This window comes from Talaromyces proteolyticus (assembly GCF_021365285.1).
Source record: "Talaromyces proteolyticus strain PMI_201 chromosome Unknown BGW36scaffold_6, whole genome shotgun sequence".
Lineage (NCBI taxonomy): Eukaryota > Fungi > Ascomycota > Eurotiomycetes > Eurotiales > Trichocomaceae > Talaromyces > Talaromyces proteolyticus.
The window spans coordinates 292,533-315,856 of record NW_025764282.1 but is presented as its reverse complement, the minus strand read 5'-3'; the positions used below and the strand labels follow the sequence as shown (position 1 = coordinate 315,856).

Below are 23,324 nucleotides of genomic sequence, written 5' to 3'. Positions count from 1 at the left end.
GGCAGGCGGGGCTAGGCGGCGGGCAGGCTTGGGCGGGTCCGTCGCCGCCTAAAGTGCACCACCATCAACAACCGCGTTACAGCTGGCCATAAGCATAGAACAAGCAATTCAAACCCTCTCTTATCCGGAAGCTGGGCATTGATCCCCGGCTCTCCTGCATATCCATTCTCCTCTTCTGTACATTCGCCCTCCTATTTCCCTCTCCCAAACTCCAAACTGGAGGCTGCTTCAGCACGCATGGCGGCGAGGGACCGCTTCGGTTCTTTTGCCGATCCGTCGCTGACACCACTGCAACGAGCTATACGTATGCGCTCACCCGCGGCGTTTTGATCAAGTCACTGCAATAAAAGCTAATTGGGAATATATAGATCAGGCTTGCGACCCGACGAACTACGAGCCAAATCTTGCCCTCAACCTGGAAGTCGCAGATCTGATCAATTCGAAGAAAGGCAACGCGTGAGTGAGGCAGTGCGGTTTTGATATAGCACAACAAGGGAAAGAATCAGACTAGCTAACGAGCATACATACATACAAGCCCTCGAGAGGCTGCGATTGCGATAGTCCATCTCATCAATTCTCGGAATCAGAATGTTGCTCTTTTGGCTTTGGCGGTAGGTTATAACTAGAACCATGTCGTCATTGGGTGAAAGCGTTACTGACTCGACAATCTGTCTGGCTAGCTTCTTGATATATGTGTGAAGAACTGCGGTTATCCTTTCCATCTCCAAATAAGCACGAAAGAGTTTCTCAATGAGTTGGTCCGACGGTTTCCTGAGCGGCCGCCTCTGCGCCCATCGCGAGTACAGCATCGAATTCTGGAGTCGATCGAGGAATGGCGGCAGACAATATGTCAAACGTCGCGATACAAGGAAGACTTAGGGTTTATCAGGGACATGCATCGTCTCCTGCTTTATAAAGGATACAGCTTCCCGGAAGTGCGGCATGAGGATGCGGCTGTGTTGAACCCTACTGACGTATGGGAGACCTTTCTATTTGAATAACGACATAGCGCTAACATATACAAGTCACTCCGGTCGGCAGAGGAGATGGAGGAGGAAGAGAAGGCGGCGCAATCTGCAAAGCTTCAGGAGCTGATTCGAAGAGGCACCCCGCAGGATCTGCAGGAAGCAAACAGGTTGATGAAAGTCATGGCGGGCTATGATACAAGAAACAAAACCGATTATCGAGCCAAGGCTGCTGAAGAAGTTTCTTATGTTCAACAAAAGGCCAAGATTTTGGAGGAAATGCTGCAGAGTATCCAACCCGGCGACACTATTGCTGCTGGAGATGTATTTGAGGTAAGTTCATCATACGATGTCAAAGCTTTGTTTTTACTAAATTTTTTTTAGGAGCTCGCAAATGCGCTGCAAAGTGCGCACCCAAAGATTCAAAGGATGTGCGATGAAGAATCAGATGATACGGAGGCAGTGGAGAAGCTTAAACAAATCAATGATAGTATCCAACGGACTATCGAGAGGTACAAATTGGTGAAGAACGGTGACTTGGAAGGTGCATCTAGGATACCTAAGGGAACATTAGGGACGACAACTGGAGTGTCTAAGAATGCCAACAACGAGCTTTCCTTGATTGATTTCGACCCCGAACCAAGCTCAAATGGGGGCGACCAACCAGCGACTACCTCACTGGAAGACGACCTGCTTGGTCTCTCCTTTCAGGATAAGGCTACCCCGGGTCCAGTCAATCTAGGATTTGGTATGTAACCCGTGGTGCTTTTCGAGACTTTGCTGATGGTTTTATCAATCAGATACCCCGATCTCGGCGGCGGCAACCAGTTCGACTTCCCAACCGCAGGATGAGGGTGGTTTCCAGCGAAACTATGATATACTTTCCTCACTTTCTGCGTCTCAGCCTGGTTCTCAGTCATCGACCCCAGCGCCTCCGTTTACTCAAGCCAAGCGACCTTCTCCCACACCGGCTTCGGACCCATTTGCATCCTTGATGTCGGCAAGTTCAAGGGCATCGTCTCCTTCAGTTGCATTAAACTACCAAGCACGGCCGTCGTCGCTAGTCGATCTTGCAGGAGGATCGCCACCTGTTGCGCCACTGGAACCAAGCCATACTGTGGCGCTCGGAGCGGCCGAGGACGAATGGAGCTTTACATCTTCGCTACCAACAAGCTCATTACCAACGACGAATAAAGTACGGGTTCTCAATTCGTCGCTTGTGATTGATCTGGAAGTTCGGCGGAAACCCGGCGAATCTCAGACTATTCAAGCCGTAGCTCTATTTTCGAATGCTAGTAATCAGCCGTTGTCTGAACTACACTTTCAAGTTGCTGTTGAGCGAGTAAGTTTTTATTATGAATAATAACTTATTATAATATTTTATTCTGCGTCAGAGTGAACCTGGCTAATTAATATGCTAGGCGTACACGCTACACCTTCAACCACAATCTGGCCGGGACATCTCGCCCCTCCAATCCATTGGAGTGAAACAGGAAATGTTGATTGAAAATGTCGAACAAGGAAAAGGAGACTCTGTCAGAATACGCTTTAAAGTGTCATATCGGGTCGGAGGGCAGGTTAAAGAAGAACAAGGCATGGTGCCTTCGTTAGGAATTTCATGAGCAAGTATGATACCATAAGCCGTTCACAATGATCCGATCGACAACCAGCCAGGGTATTAGCGCTGATTAGCATGTTTCTTTTTTTATGAGTACACACTTTTGTCATTCGCTTGTTCGTCTCTTTGGATATAACGCGTGTAAATTCAGGCCGTCCCGTCTTCACAAGCCATCACATTTCAACCACTAAAATCCACTAGTTTTCTTTTCTTCGACAGCCAATGATTACCCAAATCAACTCTACTTAAAAAGTCATTATCTAATAAACTCAATTAATGAATGTACTGACTAAGAGAATCAGTTGGTAAAGGCGAGGTCCTCTACCCTCGCCACTCGCTTGCTTCAAACACGAGGCTGGGAGTCTTGGCCACGACTGCCAAGTATCTGCCAAGTATCTGCCAAGATGCTTGCAGTAATGTCATGGTTCAATTCGTATGTAATGTTGCAAACACACGACATTCCAGATCTCTAGGATCCGCTCATTTCCGTCAACCATGCATCAGCAGAACTTTTGATCATCAGCGTGCTTAGGCGGCGACGAGAAGGGGATAAGAAACGACAAAGCGAAAACGGGCTATCATGCCTACATCGGGTTACAAAACACGAACGAGCGATCGATCGCCACTGGTGTAATGCTACTGGTAGAGATATAGTCTAGGTTTGATCAGACTAGTACGGTAATAGGGTAGTTTCGAATCGCTTGGACTGAATTTACACGAATGAGCTGCTTCATTGAAAAAGTAGTGCAAGTCAACGCGCATACATGGATTATTAAGGGTGCTATTCGAGGTAATGGTGTTATTCAGAGTTGAGGCAGGATGAGTATGTGGTTGGAATTTGTTTCCTAGCGTGTTTAATCGAGTAGCAAATTTCAGGCCATCCAACCCAGAGCGATAACATAATCTCTTCCGAGGCATCCCTCATGTAGGGCTGCAGCATGACGATCCGTTCGCCCGCTGGTTTGGTGCCTCGCGGATCACTACCTCGGCCAAGGGGTCTGTATTCTGGACTGGCTTGGGATTCACCGGTTGTTTATTAGTTCGGTTGATCAAAGATCGGGAATAAGGATCCTGCTGATGTTGATAATAAATTTCCCGGCCGTGCATGCGATTCATCCGGATCTGCGGAAGGGCCATCCGATTGTAAACGACGAGGATCCTACCTAATGCGGATAGTAAGCAATCGAGGATTCCACACAGTCTTTTCAGTCTCTCTAGCTATAGGCTGAGATCAGATCCAATAAGAGACTGGTACATATCCATGTCCAGCCAAGCCGTCTTGTATAGAGACGGTAATTAGTTGTTCCTAGATTGGAAAAACCCCTCTTTCGCCACATCACATGAGCGTGATGTCTCCACCAGAAACCGATAGCGAGTTGTGGCTTGGGAAGGAAATACATTAGTACGAATGAGTAAGGCTGGTAGAGCAGCCAGCCAGCTGTGGCGACACCAGCGGCCGGCCAGAGGTGATCCATCAGTCATTGAATAATTGGGCCGGGCAGATCCGACATGGGGATGGAAGATCACCACTGGACCCAAAGGCCCTTCGAGTGCTTGCTAGATTCTCCACCCACGCCGGGAAAAAGGGTGCAATTGTTGGTTGAGACGTGGAAATCGATGGTTTAGCGAGGTTTAGGGTTTGTTTATGGCTTGACTTCGTATGCAATACACAGATACACGAACGAAAGCTTGGCTTGTGGCGTGCACGTGCTGGCGGCCTTCAGTCGGACTATGTTCGGCCAGACTTGTAGGTGATAGCAACGCCTCAGGCCTTCATCACCAAAGCTAAATAAACGAGTGAGTGCCAGCTCCTCGGGTGGTGGGCCGCTTGGCCTGGCCTGGCCAAGGAGCCTTTAACCAGGTGTGTAAGGCAAAGAGGAAGAGTTTTCATTTTTTTTTTGTTGCGGTGACGAGCTGCGACTTTGCTGTTACATCCTGGCAGCAGCAGTGCGACATCAGAGCACAGTTACAGCCCTATTGGGACAGTCATGTCCGCGAACGTCCAACTGCGAGGCACCAAAACGTTCTCAGGATAGAGCAAGACGACGGAGCGGGGATGATGAGAAGAGAGCGGCCAGCAACGGTGATCTTGCAGATCGAGCTACGGCCAGATAGGGCTAGGCGTGTCTTAGTGCACTCGATCGGACGGGGGTGCCCTGTAGTGTCATCGGGTGTGGGCCGTCATATCGCCCAGTGATTGGACAGCTGCACGGGTTAGGGTCATTGCACGGTCCTTGGGTGGGGCTGGTGGAGATGTGATGAAAGGCCCAGAGCTCCCCAAGGCAGCACGCCTTGCCTTTTCCGGGCACTAAATGGGACCTGGCCGCGGTACGGCTGTTGCGCTCTCACACGTATATGGTTGATACTAGAAGTACTAGCAGTAGTGCGCTGATATGATAGTGTGTTAAATGCACTGTCCAATGTGCAGTTAGTGTACAGTTGGTATACGCTGCAGACGGATTCTTGCAGCATGCTGGCCAAATGCTAACTAGCACCGCAGAAGCACCAGAGAGACGAGGGACGCAAGACAACTGCTATAGGCAGCTACATCGTCCTGCCAATTTGGGCAGCAGCCTGTATAAAGCCATGGGCCTGAGGTGCGGGAAGAGGGCCAGTCTTAATCTTCAGCTTTCACGAGTTCCATGGAAGCGCCATGCACGGAGCCAGCGGGGGTACCCAGGCAACCCTGACAGCCCACTGAGCCAAGGGCCTACGCTCCTGCCTACTGCGATGCCTGCCTGAGGCGGTAGGCAGTCGAAAGCCGAAAGTCGAGTCGAGGCCCTGCCACTGTTCGCATTGGCCTGGCCCCTCCTGCATGGGGCTGCCTTCTCTATATCTATCTCACGGTCTTCCCTCCGCCATTGAACATCACACCACATTGTCTGATTGTCTCTGCTATTCTTAAGCCTCCCTCATATATATAATCCTATAATCCCCCCTCCCTTCTCCTGTTACTGAGTCACTCCTCGGCTCATTGTCCTCAATCCTCTCAATATCTCCTGACGCTCGCATATTCCTGAGCCATGATGGGGTTCGCCGCCGTCAGTCTTGACTGCGACGTCAAAAAAAGCGACAGTCGCAAGGAGGAAAACCAAGAACGGTATGTGGCACTTGCAGTATTACCCAAGGACCAATATACTAAACCATCAAAGCGCCTTTGTTGCTGCTTCGCGACGCAAGGACCGCACACTGGATGCTCGCCTGGAGTCAGCCAACCGCGCCTCCATGCTGCACAAGAAGCGCACCGGCAAGGCTCTCCTCATCACCAAAGATATCGTGGAAAACGAAGCCATGTACGAAGAGATTGATGAGCGCTACCAGGAGAAGCGCATGAAGCTCCTCAAAGACCAAACCAACCAGCTGGAGGCCCAGTTCCACCGTCACCTGGTCGCAACCTTGGCTATCAGCCACCCAAATGGCACCCACCAAATGTCCCGTATATCGCCCACCGGCGGCATCCAGAAGGTGCGCGGTATGTCACCGGCTCAATCATATTTTGCCCAGCAAGCTGTGGCTCCCATGTCCCCACTGAAGCCGGATCCAGCAAGTGCTACCTTTGGCGCATTTGCTCTACCCTCGCCTCCAGCCGAGTCGTATGTGCAAACTCACCAGCCCTACGCTTCATATATGCCCGCACAAGTCCCCATGTATATGTCTACGCCGCAGTTAAATCCATCCTGGAATACCACATCCGCCGACGCGGTTCAATCATTTCTAGCTACCCAACAGCCGATCAACTCCCAGGAAATAAGTCAGCCACCACCGTTCCGTTCTCGATTTGCATCCGTGCCAGATGTACTCCTGTATCAGCAGCAACAAAATATGGCACTTGCAATGCCAGATGTGTCTCGCGCGCAATCTGAGCCCCACCAGTCTGTTCTAGAGACTAACGAGGGTCAAATGGCCTCGGCCTTTACAAACTTTGCCCTTACTCCTGATCTATCCCCCCACCCATGACTTCCAACTCCTCGCAAGACAGCTCAGGGGGCAGTATGTCACCGCAGATGTATGGTCTTAGCGAACAGGTACATCTGGGCGTCTCTGATATTTCTGATCCGGATATTCACGAGTTCTTTGATTTTGCCACCAATGTGGAAAATCAGTGGCAGGGGGCCGTTGACCCTTGTGAAGAATGGACTCATGTTGATAGCCTAGAGTTCGAGTTGGCCATTTCTGGGATCTAATTTATTTATCGCCGATTCTTGTATTATTATCGGATTACTGGGCAAGGAGTTACGGAGGCCAATTTGCTGGTCTATTACTTCATTTTTTGGGATTCTAGCGAGGGAGTTTTGAGGAGGATACCGAATATGTATTGCTAACAAATGTATCAATTACCTAACAAGTTCCCATCACTTCACATCTCCCCTTGTAGAAGCTGTTCGAGCGCTTTGGGCAATACGGGGTCAGTGCTGGTGTCGAATTGGCATTGATTCCGAAAGGCTAAAGCGAAGCGTAGACCAACTCCGAATATTGCTTAAGGCTTAACCAAAGATTGCGAGTCGACTCAGGACTGCATGCGAAGCGTCACCGAATCGCGGGGAGATTGTAAAGCACGGGCTCCATTGAACCTTGTTCATTATCCTCTCTAGGACATGGACTGATAAGCTTGCGTCCATGTTGTACGCAGTCGCGCCACTGGATGCTCGTGCCTTGTCCATTCATTCTAGCTGCTTGCTGATCCAGCAATATTAGCTTTGGAGGGTGGAATCTCTCCTCTCCTTCACAGTACTCAGCCTTACTCTCGACGCAGCACTGTACAGGGTAGTAAGTCACATTGAGCTCCATACAGTGGTAGAGTGATAGTGACCTCCAAATGCCCCATCAAATCTTCCACCAATCCCGATTCCCAACCCGATTCACAGCTTGCACTAGCGGGTGGATAGCTAAAGGTTAAACTGCAAACGACCGAGGTCACTCGAGCTCGCCATTGGCTGGAGCTCCCGGAAATCGGGCTTGGTAAGGCTCCTTGCGGGGCAAACCTTATTCCGGCTGTTCTTATGTGATCCCTGATTCTTGCGTTGATTGGCTGCCCGCTGTGTGAAATGGAGCGTTCCACTATTTTGGATGGGATCTAGCCTCTAGGACTCTGGCATCTCGCATCTCCATCGTACTACTCGTGCTCCAATAGGCGTGAGAACTAAGCACAGCCTTGCATATTGATGCTGGTATCGCAGCCCCGCATTGGATGGCACTCTACCCTCTCCTGGCTGCTCCCAGCAGAGCCCAGCACTGACTGAAGAGGTTTTGACGTGAACCTAGCTAGCTACCTGCTATCAACTGTCAACCCCGCACTCGGACCACAACATCCCATATCCAATCTAAATCCAGCCTTCGGTCAGAGTCATCCCATTCCACTGCAGGGATACCGTGGTGCAAGAATGATATCAAATGGCGCCTGACGACATCCCCTGCACCTTCTCCATTCTACAATCGTCCCATCTTTCGCCCAATCTTTGTCTCTTCGTCTTCAATTTCCACCGTCCGTGGAAACTATCCTCCATCCACCGCGGCACAGGGTCAAGGGGGACATGGGTACCCTCGAGGCACTTTCCATCAAGGCGAGGACCGAGCCCTAAGCTAAACACCAAGTGAAACCCCGCCGAGGGGCATGTGTACCATGATTCTGAATTAATAATAGGCTTAACAGCCATACTAATCATAATAATGTTGTTGTTATCATGTCCCTTATCAAGCCCGTCTATCACCCAAAACTTCTGCGTCTCTGATTGCCCAAGGAATCTGACTGCTTACGTCGGTCTCTCCACCCCTCTCTTACTATCAAGACTAATCATCGGGTAAGCCACCCACTTGATCCTAGTAAAACCAAACATTTCGCATTTTGAATATTAATCAGTGACAAATTCCAAATCACCCTTGTGACACTAGTCATGGACTTGTAGCAACAAATGGGAAAGTCTATTAATCGGTGTTACTCAATGCAGAATGTGCTTTCGTGCTCTCGAGCATGGGTAATTCACCACTTTGACTGGATATCCAGATTTTTATCCTTGCAGATAATGGCCGTCCATAGACTCGATTTCGCAAGTACTCAAATTATCCCTCAATAAAACAGGGATTCAAGACTCATCAATAAGACATGAACTCATTCCATCCTGAGTCACTCACGAGTCACCAGAATCCCCGCAACCTGACTCAACAATCCGATTTCTGGCTTCTCGTATTCACTACAGATTCAATTCGTATTTCGGATTAATTCCGATTGCACGGCCTATAGTCCGGTCTCTTAGTTTTAAAAAACCGCCATTAGAAAGGAACGCATTTCCGCCCTCGTCGTGATGCGATTAAGCTCAAAAATGATCAAGGAAAAACGTTCTCGCATTATTCTAATCTTATTGGCGAGATGGAAGTGCATGGGTTGACAATTAGCCAATCGGGAAGAATTTCATTTTCACAACTTGACCATTCATATTTCATACAGACCGTGTCGATCAGTTGATCAGTGCGTAAGCAGCTCCACTCAAACCACAAGTCTGGATGGTCTCGTCAAGCTGGTAAGCGCCCTGTTCGCTGCCATAATAAGACTGCCGAGGAAATAGCATTTTCTACCGGATGAAAAAATAGGCGCGGAGATGTTCGCTAACGACCTGTACCAGATATACTACTGTACGACACGATATATACGATGATGAGGTGGCTTATGTTTTAACAGACAAGCTTTGAATAGCTTCTTCGATGTAGACTAGCATATGAAATTTCTCCGAATTTGCCACCGCGCCAGATTCGCTCAGGTCGTTAATCCATGGACAGGAATGATAACAGAAAAATCCAACTAATCACGATTCAAATCGGTTGACCTTGGGACGTGAAAACCAGGTTGACGGATGGAAAACGTGCTAATCACAGGTCCGCGTAGCCTGGACTCGCAAAACATTTATCTACAATCACCTGTCCTCACCTGTTCGACCTCGTAACAGGTCACGCCCAATATCTCCACTCTTGTGAACGCTCAGGCTTGAACTGCTGCTTCGTCGCCGGCGATTCCGGGTCTCGGCTGGGTCGTTCGGACTTAAGCCACTGGCCCTGGCATAGAGGAATAGAACGTCGGTAAGGCTGACGACGCCTACTAACCGACCAGAAAGCCGCGCTCCAGGCAGTGCAGATGCCGGTACTGATGGGGCAATGGGAGATGGCAAAGTAGAAGTCGAGCCCTGATAGCCCTGAGGAGGGATCGGATGGTGTGGATGGGTGTAACCTGGGGGAGGTGGCACACCACTTGATCCATGATTTGAAGGGTTGTATTGTGGTGCAGCGAGAGAAGCAGGGGCTCCAGGGCTTCCAGGAGGAGGTATGTGGGTAGAAGTAATAGCCGGGGTTGCAGAACCGGATGATGATGGGGATTGAGGGTCTGCCATCCACAAGCTACAAAACACATTTATTAGATACGAAATCTAGAACCTGAAAAAAATCTCGCATACCGATGTGACTTTGTGGCAACCATTTTTGCAACTGTGTGAGCAAGGGTCGACGTAGGAGTCACATAGAAAACGGGAAATGAGTCTTTCCCTTCTACTAATCCCCGGGTCGACAGGATGACCGATATGAAGTGGATGCATGTGTTTTGAAGTAGTGGTAGGGAAGTAGATTTTGTCAGCAGCTGTATAATGATGGTTAAACTGTCAGTCTTATGGATAATCTTGAAAGCTACTGGGATATACCTTCACGTCAACGGTTGATATATTACCGACAACATTTGTGTGGTTATCAACAACAGCCAGAGAAGAGATTCCTTCATCATTCATAAGCTGTAGCGCATGATACAGAGGTTTATCGCCACTAGAATTATCAGAGATTGCCTTTAGAGGTGTAATCAGACTCACTTGATATGGATGACTCGTTGAGACCCTAATCGAAGGTCTTTCAAATGTTGAGGGTATAATTGATCAATGATTGGGAAGCTTTGGCCGTTCTCCCATAAGAACTTGACAAGTCTAGACTGGCTGACAACGCCAATTACTTCGTTGCTGTCTTCCTTCAGCACAACAATCCGATGCACTCCGCCGCCGAATGTTTCCACTGCTGTCATCAAATTGGCTGATGCTGGTAGTGTAGTCAAGGGTTCCTTGGGGACAAGATCTCTGATATCCTTCAATGGGATTTTACTTCCCTCTTGTGCTTTCTGAGCAACATCTTGGAAAGAAGTGAGCTGTGACTCCGTGGGCTTTGCCAGCCCAACAACTAACAGCAGATATGCATTCAAGTCGCTGTACCCGAATGTTCCTACAGCAGACTTGTCGTCGACCGTCTCACGAACGAGGAGCACGGGGACTTCGGTGTCAACCAAGACCTGGATACAGAACTCATATTAGACTGACAGCCAGTGACATCCGTTGGAAAATCAAGACTTACCTTGGTGGCATCCTCAATTCCAGTGTCCACCTCGACGAATTGAAGGTCTATCGACTTCACCAGTTCTCCAATAGATATCTGGCGCCAATCACGACCTGAAAAGGCTGGGTCTGCAGGGTTTCGCACGGGAGGGTTATCGATTAGTCCTTGTATCGCGGCTTGGGTCAAGGACGGTTGGCGGCGGGCGCGAGGCGACTGTGGCATGCTACGTAGGCTTTCGCTAAAGCTCTGCCGATGGGACGAGTTCTGAGATGGGATATGGGCCAGGCGCATGGAAGGCGGTCGGGAGTGAGGGGATCGCGAATCCGTGCTGGTTCGTGGCGAAGAAATAGCAGAGTCGGATGAACTGGGGGCATCTTGCCCCGCGTGAGAAGGCTGCTCCGCCATCGGTGCGTAGTATTCAAGGGCAAGCAAGTCAAGCCCGAGGTGCGATAATTCAGACTCTGAACATAGGATGCACAAATTTCTATTTGGTTGCTAACTCGAATGCCCTGCTGAGGTGGATGTGAGTCAGAACAATTGATGGAAGTGGTCTTACGCCGTGCGATAATGGCGACCCGCCCGATAGCAACAGCGGATCGTCCCGCTAGCCTCCGCAGAAAACTATACGAATGCTGATGACAACAGTAAATAAATACTTAAATACATAAATAAATAAAAGATGAAACATTCCACCAAGAATACAGCTGAGATTATCTTCTTGACAAGCTAATCTACAGGCAACAGCAAATTCCCCGTTGCTACATGAATTCTCCAAGCAGGCCAGACAAATCCTTGCCGCGTTCTTTCACGGCTGGCCTCCTCGTCTTGTGGTGAGCACGGCGCTCTGTCAATGAAATGTGGCCCTCACGCTTTCGCTTATTCGCCTGTGTCTCAATTACGCGGCCATTGTCCTTCCGTGAAAAAATGGCAATGTCAAGACCTGCCATTGACTTCGCTCGTCTATGTCTAACTGTGAACTCTAGAAGCGGGATGTCGCTGGACATTGTGGATGGGAGTAGGCTGTCTGGTCTCTTGCTTGACCAGCTGGTACTTGTATTGAGCCCTATGGAGGTGTCTTGGGAGAACTGATATGCTGTTCCCTCGAGTTTATCCTGACTAAGGAACCACCCGTGTGCCTCCGCTGTCTTGATGGCGGATTGTGTAGTCAATCCATCGCACTTCGCCACTATACAGTATTCAAGAGAAGGGAATTTCGATAAGTAATAGAAAGCATTGCCTGTAATGTTCCGCTGGCCGTGCAGTTTAAGCGTTCGTAGATATTGAAAAGATCCTGAGGTCTCAATAAGCTCAGTCCATGCACGGAGAACGCGGTCGTCAAGACTGACGACCTCTTGACTCTGACCATCGCCCAAATACGAATGCCTTGATGATGCTGTGTTGATTTCTAAAGAGACAAGGTTGACCACATCGGCAAGCTCGACAAGCTCCGGGGTCCATGCAAACTCGGTCCAGATGTTCAACTGTGTAGCCCAGCTGCAATCCGTACTTTTCACCAAGCTGATGTAGCCGCGCATAGGGATCCGCGGTTTGTCGATAACCATTCTACAGTGCTGGGAAACATGTCGGAACTGGCCGGGGTATGTGGTACACAGAATTTTCCACATGTACATTGTTCGCTTTCCACTGTTTTGGTGACGTTATTTTCGTAACTCTCCGAAAATCGGACACACTCACTTGCCTCCGACTGAGATACTCCCATAGTTGTGCGGCAATCGGCCAAGGTACGTCCAGAAATAGAGACTTGTTCAGGCTTCTTTGGTCGCTAAGCGTCTTTTTCATTGCCAAGTGTTTCAAGGCTGGTACTCCCAAGTCACTGCGAAGCTCGTAGTCTGCCTCCAAGAAAGGCGATTCGTGCTCCCAAGCAAATCCATTGACGAAGCCCACTGGCGGACCCATCTCGGTTTCCTCATAAACCTGACCGCTCTGACTGTCCACGACCATTATTACCGTTGTGTGGTCTCCTGATGACGGTGCAGGGTCGTTGGGACATTCTTTAATGTTGGGAGTTCTATGAAGCCAATTTTCGTGGTTATTGGCTCAACAAATGACATTTCGACCAAGAACAGCTATGGAAGATAGAAGTACCAAAGCCGTAACCGCAGCTGGAATATTCAAGTTCTTCCAAGGATGTCAACATTGACGGCGCGAGGGATCCAGGGGACCCATCCAACACGGCCCTTGTCCAATCAGCGATCGTGTATGATAGACCCAGCAATTATAACAAGATCCACATCCCACTCTGAACTCACTTACGCTTTAACTAACTCACTGTTATCAGCAGCAGCTGATGGTGATCTTGAATGGGGAACTGACCAGGCATCAACTTTGACCGTGGCTCATATTTAATGGCACTATCCGTCCCATTCACACAAACGTGGTAATAGTTAATCTCTGTTATTTACTTGACTTCCACGGAGATGGTTTCCACAAATTCTCGTTCGCCCTTCACTGGCGAGCTTGATGGACTCGTCCAACAACTTTTACGGACATGGCACGTGCCTGGTCTTGCAATAGCTGTCATTGACGGTCATGATACCTTTTCCAAAGTAGGTTATAGCCCTACAAATATTTCTCCGACGACACTGCTCACGTTGGTAGGGTTATGGAACGGCTGTCTTTCCTGATGTCCCTGTTACACCAGAGACAGTATTCTTTACAGCAAGCACAACAAAGTCATTTACTGCCGCCAGCGTCTCCCTTCTTATTGAAGATAGCATGGGACATGTCTACAAAGATTCTGTATCACCAAACCTTTCCTGGACTTCTACCCTCTCCTCTGTGATTCCAGATGATTTCGCGCTCGCTGATGAGTATACCACGGCTCAAGTTACTTTTGAGGATGCCCTTAGCAATAGAACCGGCCTTCCAGACCATAAACTGAGCTTTAAGCCTAATACTGCCTCTGTCAAGGATGTAGTGAGATCCCTGAGATACCTACCCCGTGCTGCAGAGCTTCGTGAAAAATATTTGTACAGCAGTTATATGTTCTCTACTGTTTCACATGCCATTGAAACAACGACCGGAACAGGTTTGGGTGATTTCATGCGAGCCAGACTCTGGCACCCACTGGGTATGAAAACCACTTATTGGACACCGCAAGAAGCCACAGCAGCGGCTAGCTCAGGCACGGTATTAGCTCAGGGTTATGCATGGGACTCGTCATCAGGCAAGTTCGTCGAACAGCCGATTCCAGACTTTCCAGCTGTATCAGGAGCGGGTGCAATGATCAGCAATGTCGTTGATTATACGAAATGGCTTCGCTGTATGATGGCGAAATCTGCTCCGCTGAGCCAGGCTGCTCACCAAACCCTCACTGAACCACGTATCCAGTTCTCACAACATCCCAATAATGTGTTCCCCTCACCTCACTCTTATGCTCTTGGATGGACGATCGACTACTATCGCGGCCAGCGCATTGTTTGGCACGGCGGTAGCTGGACTGGATTTGGTTCAACTATGATGTATCTTCCTGACCTCCAGTGGGGCCTTGTCATGATGGGAAACACGACAGGAACGAGCAACCTCGTACAGACTGTCTTGTATATGCACCTTCTTGACAATATTCTTGGGACTCCGTTGGCCGATAGAGTCGATTGGAACAACAAACTCCAGGAGCGCATAAATACAAGAAGATCTGATAATTCTCGGGCCAAGTCGCGTTTGTATCCATCTTTGCCTTCACCTTTAGAACCACCGTCTGCCCCTTTCAAAGCCCACGCAGGTCGATATAGCCATCCGGGTTATGGTGACATGAACATTGAATCGCATGAAAACGTTCTTATTGTAGATCGGCTTCTTCAAGAAATTCCAATGATAATACGCATGATTCATGTCTCTGGGGAATCCTGGCTTGCAAGGTTGGAGGTCTTAAATCAAGATCCTCGGGATTTTGAGTCCGTACGGGCAACTTTTCGCGTATCGGATAACGGGGTATTGGGGCATGTTGGACTAGACTTAGAACCTGCTCTTGGTGGGGAAATGATATGGTTCGACAGGGTCTCGACTTTCTAGTTCTTGATCACATGTAGACTTCTTATATATAGAATATTAGATGAGATACACATGTATGACGGACTCGAAACCCCTTGATCTTTTATTCTCTTTGATTTATTCTGCTCCACTACCAAGGGCAGGACCGGTATACAGAATTACAAACCAAAAATAATTTCGAAGTCTTGTACGAAAATGATGTGTCTAAACTACCATTGTACTCGGGGGAAGGCATTGGGCTGTTAACATAACGGAAACTGATTGTGAGGTGCATCAAAATATGAGTGTTTATCAATGTCCAAAACAGAAAGCTAGTCGCAGCTGTCTGCCTATTCTACCCGAATTTTTTGCAATGAATATCCACAACCAGTTATGAGAGCAGGCCGACGGACTTTCTAGTTGGCTAAATTCCTCTTGCGTTAAGTGGCCTCTCAATATCCGGGCCATGTCCTGGAGGACTTTGTCACTATTGATGCCAAGCATGGCTGAGGATTCAATGAAATGACACTTGAGCTCCTTTGCTAATGTTGCACCCTTGTCCACCAAGACGGCTTCTTCCCTCGCGTGTAAAAATTCCTGCTTCATAGATTCTAACAACTGTTCGTTCCTAATTGTCCCGTACCAGATGGAGTAGAAAAGGCGACATGTAAAAGCCAGAGAAAGCGCAGGTATTGGTTCCAAGTACTCGAATATCATGACCAATAGCTCATCTGGTAGCGAAGAGAAGTAGCAATGGGATACATTGCACGATGCAGCAACATTAGATGGGCCATGTTGAATTCTGTGTGATATCACAGAGATTCTTGAATGGCTCGAACGAGCTATAACTGGTGGCATAGGGAAAGGAAAGCGTTGGAATGGGAAGCGCTCAGACTTTGCTGCATGGTCACTCTTATTTGCTACCAGCAGGATGGGTTTTGACAAAGTGGAGGAACTGGTAGGCCCTGCTGATTCCGGGACCACAGAGACGATTCGGGCCAACTCCGTTGCTCGTTTGAGGGATGGCTGAGAGGTGACGCTATATACGAGGATAAAACCGTCTGCCTGCCTGATTACCTGATCCCACAGACATGGGTAGCTTTCTAATGCACTGCCTAGCTCAAAAAGATCTAACATGCATAGCCGCTGGTCGTCATCGATCAACTTTCGGAATAAGTCGTCTGATGTAGGATCATAAAAGGGAGATGTGCCGTACACCGCTCTACTTCATGTCAACGTGCGTCAATCTAAATGGAGTTCAATCGCAATGCTGACCGATATAGAAGGTGCGTCTTTCCGACCCCATGATCACCTATTACAGCTACATTATATAACTTCACTTTCCTCTCTTCTCGGCTAATGGTTTGCATGATGCGCCGAGAAGTAGAACAAAATACTGAAAAGATTCGTGTTGGATTGCCTATCGTATTGACTTGTCAATCTGCCCAGGGAATTCATTAAATATTGATTTATGAGGATGATTAATTGACTAACTGATTGCTTGATTCTGGCTCGATGGTTTGCTCTGCGTAGGTGCTTACTGTGGTGTGACTAGTCATGTGATAACTAGCTTCTAATTGGCTAACGAGATCTAATGATATATATATATATATGTATGTATATAAGACCTCATTGCCTCAGACCCTTGGTCTTAGATGAGAAACTGATCTTACAGTCTACGTTACTGTCTATGCTGAGTCTACGATGAGTCTTTCAGTATTGTATTCCACATTCTTGTTGACCAATACTGAAGATCCGCATCGCTGGGCAAATACTATATAACATTATCTTACAATATCTTTTCGCCCTTTCTTTTCTCTCATCTTCTTTTAAGTTTGATTAAATTTATTTAAATTTGATTAAAAGTCACTTTAATCATCGGATTAAGAGTCGACTCCAATCAAAATATAATCACTTGCAAAGTTAGGTTTTCCTAATTTTAGCATCAGTACGGCGTTACGCCAATTAATGAAGCTCATACCAATTCTTTGGCCGATCATTGCCCGTTCCGCATCTCCAACGATATACAAATTGAAAGAATGCTCAACTTATCTCAACATACATTGAAGAAAATGCTACTATGAATAGACGTTTTCGTCTACCGTCTTTGTTTGTCAAATCAGGATTGGCACAAAGCCAGTGCGTTTTGCATCGCAGCCCGTAGACGCCATGTGGTTATAACCTAATTATAAGAAATAGAAAGAAAGAAAATAATTAAGCCGTCGAGGGAAATGAGTTCTCAATGAAGTTTCGTAATTTGCGATTATGCTCCTACCAACCACTACCAGCGTGACATGCCAGCACTGGCAGTTTGATTACCGGTTGATAACTATCGCACAAGTGTGCCTTGCACGTAAATTTCAGCTGGCTAGAATCAATTCGGTAGGATTCTATTGTTCTTGTCCAGCTCAAAGAGACTTTTGTTTAAACAGCCTAGGTGACCTCCGTGCGATGAAACCGACTTCGGAGTTTTGAAAATACCACATGTTTGAGACGCATCAAGACCGAACCGAAATGACTGCGACGGATGACTCCTCGATTCTAGGGGAGACTGATGAGCTACTTCGTTTTCTGAATCGATCGTCAATTAGTACGCGTGACAGCAGAACACTGCGAGGATGGAAGCCACCTATGAGAGCTCAGTCGTTAGGAGCTATGAAAATACACGAACAGATGGACACTGAATCGGTAACTGATCTGTGGAAAGAAGACTATGAGAGAGAATCGCAAAGAGTGAGTCTACACTATTCTTCAAGCTTCTAGTTTCAAGTATCGGATGCTCTTTCTGAGTTTCTATAGGATACAAAGAGCTCATACAAAACCGCTGAACCTATGTCTTCACATCAAAACGACAACTCCTTTCAGCTTGACGACGATGCTGACGATGATGATGGTGAAATATATTTAATCGAAGGAAGACGCACGCCAGATGGACTGAAGCCAAAGAGACAACTAACGAATTACAAATCTACCGGCCATCTACCCGACTCTCGACTAGACACCCTAGATGAGGGAATTTCCATCTACGAAGATAAGCATACGCCCACTTCATCTTTAATAAATTGTTATCTCCAGCCAGACACTTTTTCGCAACATATGGAACCGTATACCAGCTCCAAAACAGCTGTCAAAGGTTACCATCGTCTTGAAGAATGCCCATTTTACACCAACGAAGTTTCCGCACTGAAATTCCGTATTGTGGAATTGGAATATGTCAACGCTTCCCTCGAAGGCAAGCTTCGTCAATATCGAGATGAGATTCGTTTATTCAAGAAAGACGTCAGAGGTTACAAAACAGATGGGAAACGGTTTACACAGTTGCTCAAGGAAAAAAATGTAGAGATATCAGTCCTGCACAAAAAGATTATCCAGCTTCTTAATCACGATGCTGTGCCATCTCCTCGGGTTTCGGCTGGAAATCCTCATGCATCAACTGGTCAAATGTCAACAAAGCAAAACAAAGTAACGTCGGGAGACTTCAGCAGTCGTTCGCGAGTCTCTGCGCGTGCAAGTTCGCAGGTAGAAAATGAACCACAATATTGGGTCTAATGATAAAAAGTTTGAGACCTCCTTCATCTTAAAAATACTCTTTCAACTCAAGGAGGCCCACTACTGTCAAATTACTTTTGACTGCCATCACTTATTTAGCTAATTACATATCACTATATTCTCAAGACTTCAAGTTGTCAGTATGAATATGATTTCAGTCAGTGGAGTGAACAATCCACTCGGAGTCCCGGACACTAACCCTAAATCCTTGTGAATACACGAAAGATAGTATTCAAGATTGGGAGTAACTGATTTTGAAAATCCAAGCTTTGGCACAGTAAATCCGAAATATCAATAATATCAATTATAGAAAAATAATCAATTGATGGTTGGTTGGCAGATGGAATCCATTGTCTTAGTGGCTCACTTATTCTGCCTTGCTCTTCACCATCATCTAATCATTATATTCGCATACTAGCGTGACCAAAATGGAATTCGTTTCAGCGGTAGTTCCCCTCGTTTCATATCTCATGCGCTTTGTGACGTACAAATACCACCGTTAGAATTTATGTTCCAGTTGAAAGAAATAAATGACCGTTTCTGCTTGGAGGCGTTCTGACCTTCTTCCACCCTGTGAACTGGCAAGCTAGGTTTGGATGCGATTTCGGGATCATTCACTTTCATTGTAGTCTGTTGGTAATACCAGCTATCACCAGGGGAACTGTTGGGCTCGCTGTTTAGCTCATCACCACTCTTTTCATCTGGGATGCCGTCGAGTTCACAAGCACCGTTTAGATGCTGCGTGGTTGTTTTGGTACCTGACTCCTTGTTATCTCCGAGAATAGGTTCTTTCGCCCTTCCGTCTTTCGTATCAGTATGCAAAGAATCTGGCCCAGAGTTTTATTAGCTAGAAGCAGGCTGTGAAGTATTTTTTAAGACATACCTGCTATAGTAGACGTGCTGGTGGAAGACAATGCCACTCTGGAAATGTCTTCTTCTTGATACTTAGAGTTTATGCGTATTGGAGTGCTCTGGTTCTGTTCGAGGACTGCCCCGCCTCCTTCCGACAACCCTGACTGGCTGACAATGTGGTTATTCGTGCCATGTGTAACATTGTTGTGGGTGTTAATTAGGACTAGGATACATACTTTGGGACTGTCGATGGTCTGGGTCCTTGCTCTCTGATACTTTTTTCACGATTGGGCGGTATGGTAAGTCCCCCATTTGATGTGCTTTTCTCCAAACCGGGTAGCTTGTACGTGGAATCAATAGGCATATCAAATAATCCCGGTATTTTTGCCTGTGGGATTGCCATTTTGAGCTTATGAAAGGGTCGATGTTCTAAAAGTTTCAGAACAAAACAATCTATCGGGAATTTAGGAGCTTGAAATTTCTAGAAAGCGAGAATCACTAGAGCGAAGGCTAACTGTGCCAACTGGCGCACGCACCCGGGTGAAACTTATAAAGGTTAGTGGATCTTGAGATTCATGGAAACTCGATAGCTAAAGGCCTATTTTTTGTGTATTTCTGAGGTACATTAGTGGTTGAGGCTCTATTTGTTTAGGTCCTCCTGCATAATTGATATATCAAGTTCCCAACATGCCGGACCAATAAACACATCAATTGATGTAGTCTGTAGCGACAAGTGTATATAAATAATATGGTACTGTTCAAATATTTATTTACTGGACGACTATATTGCTTTTGTTCTACTTTTCTTTTTCATAAGCTCAATATATTCTAGATCATGAGGCTGCGATAACACGATTAAATGTGGTTGGTGCAACTTTGCATCCAGTGATATTCAAACACGCCTCTCTGTTGCGTAACGTCAACTATCACTTATATATAAAATTGCAGTTCAATGATTAATGTTTTAACAGATGGTCCGTATAAAATCAAAGAACTTGTCTTCTTTAGAATTGTTTCTGTGCCATAGTAATGGCTTGTAAATTTGACTTTAGAAAAGCTAGTCGGTCTTATTTACAGATAAGTTTTAAAATGAAAAGACCACTTGTGAAACATATGTTCGTATTATTAGATAGGACTTGCTGAAAATATTATTAAGCACTATTGAAGAAGGTCAAGGTATAGAAATGTTTGGCGCTCTTGTTTTTCCTTTTTTCTTTCCTGTCTGCCTCGGGTGTCAATTTATGCTCCTATTCCCAGCTCATAATCACTGTAAACGGTATTTCCAAATTGATTTAGGCAAATGATCGTATATAGATAGGTCAATCTATACTACTAGTAGAGCCTTTCATAGCCAAGTAAAGCAGCCCACGAAGCGCGAGCAGATGAAGAGGATACTGTGTATGATATTGTCAACTTCCGCGACAGCAGGGAAGCAGAAAAATAGCCGTCGTCAAATAAACCGTCAGGCTGCAGTTTTTCTGCACAGAATGGTATGCCGGTATAGTACGATGTACTGCGACTTTGAAGATGATTTGGCCTATAGGCAGACTCATTATCGTACTCGACATACTCGTCCCTGCATCGCGGACATGCGTCTGATTTGTGTGCTTGGCATGTATGTGTAACAGAGTGACCAGAAACTGAGGTAAGATATGGGTTTGCGTCTATATAATCAGGCCGGAGTGGATCATTTTCGGAGAGATTTCTTTCATGATAAGCGGAGGACGAAAATGATAGTCGTCGTGGTGAGTACGAAGAAAAAACCATTTCCCTCAAATTTATATATAAGTCTCATGTTTAAATTTAATTGGAATTTTCGTTGAACGTGGGTAGGGATAGGCACTTAAATCGTTTTCAAGGACGCTCAGCTCATTTCCCGAAACGGAACGGAACCTACAGCAGGGATGCCGACTCAGGGATAGAGACCTACATACGCAGGGTCGTGTTCATACAACCGCGAAGAATGAAAATTAAATTCTTCCTTTGGCCGATATTTAAATAAACATTTAAATTTGAAGGCAAGGATATCATGACTGTTGATGCTGAGAAATGTGTTGCTCAGGGAAGATATCCCGTGTTAGTGCTAAAGGAATCACATCTTTAGTAATAATGTTATCATTTGCTTAAAATGCAACATAAGCCTCAACCATGAGACCTGAATGCATTAGCAGCGGTAGACAGGATTGAATGTAGTTCTCTCTGATATAGTTTGTATGCTTCTATTGGCTGGCTCTTGCGTTAGTCTTAACCAAATACGATTAGCGTAAACCTCAACTATATCGAGATTCTCACAATATTATTGGCTGGATGTAAACTGGTCCCAACAACAGTATCCAACCGGATTGGCTGTTTTCAGCCATACATGTCATTTTTTGAGGATACAGCATACACGTAAGCCAAGAATCGGGCAATAGGTTGTAGTTCTATAACAGGATTATTGAAGAGCATAGCCATGCTGATCGACATTATTGTCCATCGTACATTGTGGGGAATTTAGAACGGTATATATAACCCTTGTGGACCCTTTACGGCAGTTGTATACCCACAACCATCAACATTGAAGATGCCTGAAATCAAAAAAACGTTCGATTATATTGAAAATGTTCTCGATGACAATGCCTCGACGGCCTCAACTCTAGTTCTCCAGAGTGGTAATCACACACCTGTACCCTGAACATATCAAGGTCGTAAGAGTACTGATCGCTATGTATAGAGGAGGACTGCAAGAAGCAAGAACAGGCTGCCGCGTATGCCGCTCTCCGATGGGGAAAACCGCCGACAAAGAGGCATGACAAAAACGCAATTCCGGGACCAGACCATCCAGTTCACAAAATTCCACTTGAAAAAAGGGAGAAAATGCGCAAAAGGGGCATTAATCCGGTGCTGTGGGCGGAAATGAATCAGCCCAAGCTGAATAGCACAAGCAGCTTTTGGTTCAAGGTATCGCAGACAGCGATGGGGGGAGGATGTTTTAGATGATCTTTTACATGTTAGTTTTGTATTTATCGATAGGAGCCTAACTTCGTATGATCAATGATTCTTTTCTAGGAAAAACAGCTTCTTTATAAGTCTCCCATAAGATCTGACATCGTTTTCATAAGTGAACGCATTCAACATATCGAATGGTGAAATTGCTGAGTCGTAAGTCTGGTATTTGAATAACGAAAAGTAAAGCATAATACAACCTATCCAATATTCAAAACCGTGATAAAATATAGTTATTCTTCTTTCTACCCATGTATTTCTGGCCATTTTCACCTAACTAAAATTAAAATTGCAAACCAACCCAAGGACCGTGAATTCCCGCCCCCAATTAGTGTCACCCGATTCGACGCCTCATCGCATGTCCCCCCACCGCTGCGGCTGACGATATAAAGGTTATTTCTAGTCAGAAGGCTGCATTTGCGAGTTTGGTCGGATTGATGAACAATGTCCACCTCATTACACGAATCTAGACGATCGTAATGACTCACACGTCGTCGCCGGATGATCGAAATTAGACTCACGAAAGCCATTACATGTGTAGCCCGTCAGGTTGGACGACAATGGATCAGATTCATCTTCCAAGCATTGCGGAACTGGGGCTAGACAGTCCGAGAAGTATAACAAACAACAATTTGGTCGAAATGAATCGCATTCCTTCACCAGGTGATTTAAGTCCCCTTCGCGGAGGCATTTATACGTCTGAACCGCCAGAGTGGATGACAACAGACCAGACTCAACTTCCAAACATTGTGGAACTGGAGGAGCGAGATGAAATGAACCGAGAAATAGACCTTTGGAGGGCCGTAAGTGCCAGTGTCAATATGATAGAAGAAGAAGAAGAAGAAGAAGAAGAAGAAGAAAATGATGATGATGATGATGATGATGATGATTCTACTTTTGGGAAAGCTAAGAGGCATGGGAGCAGGAGCCAGATAAGGGATCCTGGTTTCAATATATCCGTCGCTAGCCAAATATTTCCTGAGAACCCGCGGAAGGAGGAAAGCCATGTGTTC

General features: G+C 46.5%; 8 protein-coding genes across 8 annotated transcripts; 4 read left to right on the top strand and 4 right to left on the bottom strand.

Moving 5' to 3' along the window:
- Positions 1-237: 237 nt before the first annotated feature.
- Positions 238-2,587, top strand: BGW36DRAFT_396931 (VHS domain protein; the record flags this gene model as incomplete). The annotated part of the gene is made up of 8 exons (XM_046218234.1): positions 238-304; positions 369-456; positions 536-611; positions 681-974; positions 1,026-1,298; positions 1,350-1,713; positions 1,766-2,307; positions 2,387-2,587. 8 exons carry the CDS (start codon positions 238-240, stop codon positions 2,585-2,587), a joined length of 1,905 nt encoding a protein of 634 aa, XP_046071834.1.
- A 3,022-nt stretch (positions 2,588-5,609) lies between these two features.
- Positions 5,610-6,540, top strand: BGW36DRAFT_358940 (uncharacterized protein; the record flags this gene model as incomplete). The annotated part of the gene is made up of 2 exons (XM_046214022.1): positions 5,610-5,683; positions 5,736-6,540. 2 exons carry the CDS (start codon positions 5,610-5,612, stop codon positions 6,538-6,540), a joined length of 879 nt encoding a protein of 292 aa, XP_046071833.1.
- A 2,948-nt stretch (positions 6,541-9,488) lies between these two features.
- On the bottom strand, positions 9,489-11,340 carry BGW36DRAFT_295662 (CBS domain protein; the record flags this gene model as incomplete). Its single annotated transcript, XM_046211200.1, has 5 exons — positions 9,489-9,966; positions 10,023-10,201; positions 10,263-10,380; positions 10,425-10,891; positions 10,954-11,340. 5 exons carry the CDS (start codon positions 11,338-11,340, stop codon positions 9,489-9,491), a joined length of 1,629 nt encoding a protein of 542 aa, XP_046071832.1.
- Positions 11,341-11,495: 155 nt separating this feature from the next.
- Positions 11,496-13,091, bottom strand: BGW36DRAFT_377993 (uncharacterized protein). Its single transcript, XM_046216056.1, has 2 exons — positions 12,635-13,091; positions 11,496-12,579 (listed from the first exon to the last, which is right to left on the bottom strand). The coding sequence occupies exons 1-2, from the start codon at positions 12,895-12,897 to the stop codon at positions 11,694-11,696; spliced, it is 1,149 nt and encodes a 382-aa protein (XP_046071831.1). The 5' UTR covers positions 12,898-13,091; the 3' UTR covers positions 11,496-11,693.
- Positions 13,092-13,373: 282 nt separating this feature from the next.
- Positions 13,374-14,967, top strand: BGW36DRAFT_296396 (beta-lactamase/transpeptidase-like protein; the record flags this gene model as incomplete). The annotated part of the gene is made up of 2 exons (XM_046211263.1): positions 13,374-13,502; positions 13,555-14,967. 2 exons carry the CDS (start codon positions 13,374-13,376, stop codon positions 14,965-14,967), a joined length of 1,542 nt encoding a protein of 513 aa, XP_046071830.1.
- A 270-nt stretch (positions 14,968-15,237) lies between these two features.
- BGW36DRAFT_427102 (P-loop containing nucleoside triphosphate hydrolase protein) lies at positions 15,238-16,295 on the bottom strand (the record flags this gene model as incomplete). Its single annotated transcript, XM_046220365.1, has 2 exons — positions 15,238-16,147; positions 16,201-16,295. The coding sequence occupies 2 exons, from the start codon at positions 16,293-16,295 to the stop codon at positions 15,238-15,240; spliced, it is 1,005 nt and encodes a 334-aa protein (XP_046071829.1).
- Positions 16,296-17,439: 1,144 nt separating this feature from the next.
- Positions 17,440-18,474, top strand: BGW36DRAFT_427101 (uncharacterized protein; the record flags this gene model as incomplete). The annotated part of the gene is made up of 2 exons (XM_046220364.1): positions 17,440-17,658; positions 17,725-18,474. 2 exons carry the CDS (start codon positions 17,440-17,442, stop codon positions 18,472-18,474), a joined length of 969 nt encoding a protein of 322 aa, XP_046071828.1.
- Positions 18,475-18,942: 468 nt separating this feature from the next.
- BGW36DRAFT_427100 (uncharacterized protein) lies at positions 18,943-19,729 on the bottom strand (the record flags this gene model as incomplete). The annotated part of the gene is made up of 3 exons (XM_046220363.1): positions 18,943-19,301; positions 19,358-19,494; positions 19,563-19,729. 3 exons carry the CDS (start codon positions 19,727-19,729, stop codon positions 18,943-18,945), a joined length of 663 nt encoding a protein of 220 aa, XP_046071827.1.
- Positions 19,730-23,324: the final 3,595 nt, after the last annotated feature.

Bases quoted from the DNA above. Each gene is read 5' to 3' on its own strand.
- BGW36DRAFT_377993 (XM_046216056.1), bottom strand. From the start codon at position 12,897: ATGGTCGTGGACAGTCAGAGCGGTCAGGTTTATGAGGAAACCGAGATG. The intron at 12,580-12,634 runs GCAAGTGAGTGT...TCACCAAAACAG, and splicing joins TGGGAGTATCTCAGTCGGAG to TGGAAAGCGAACAATGTACA.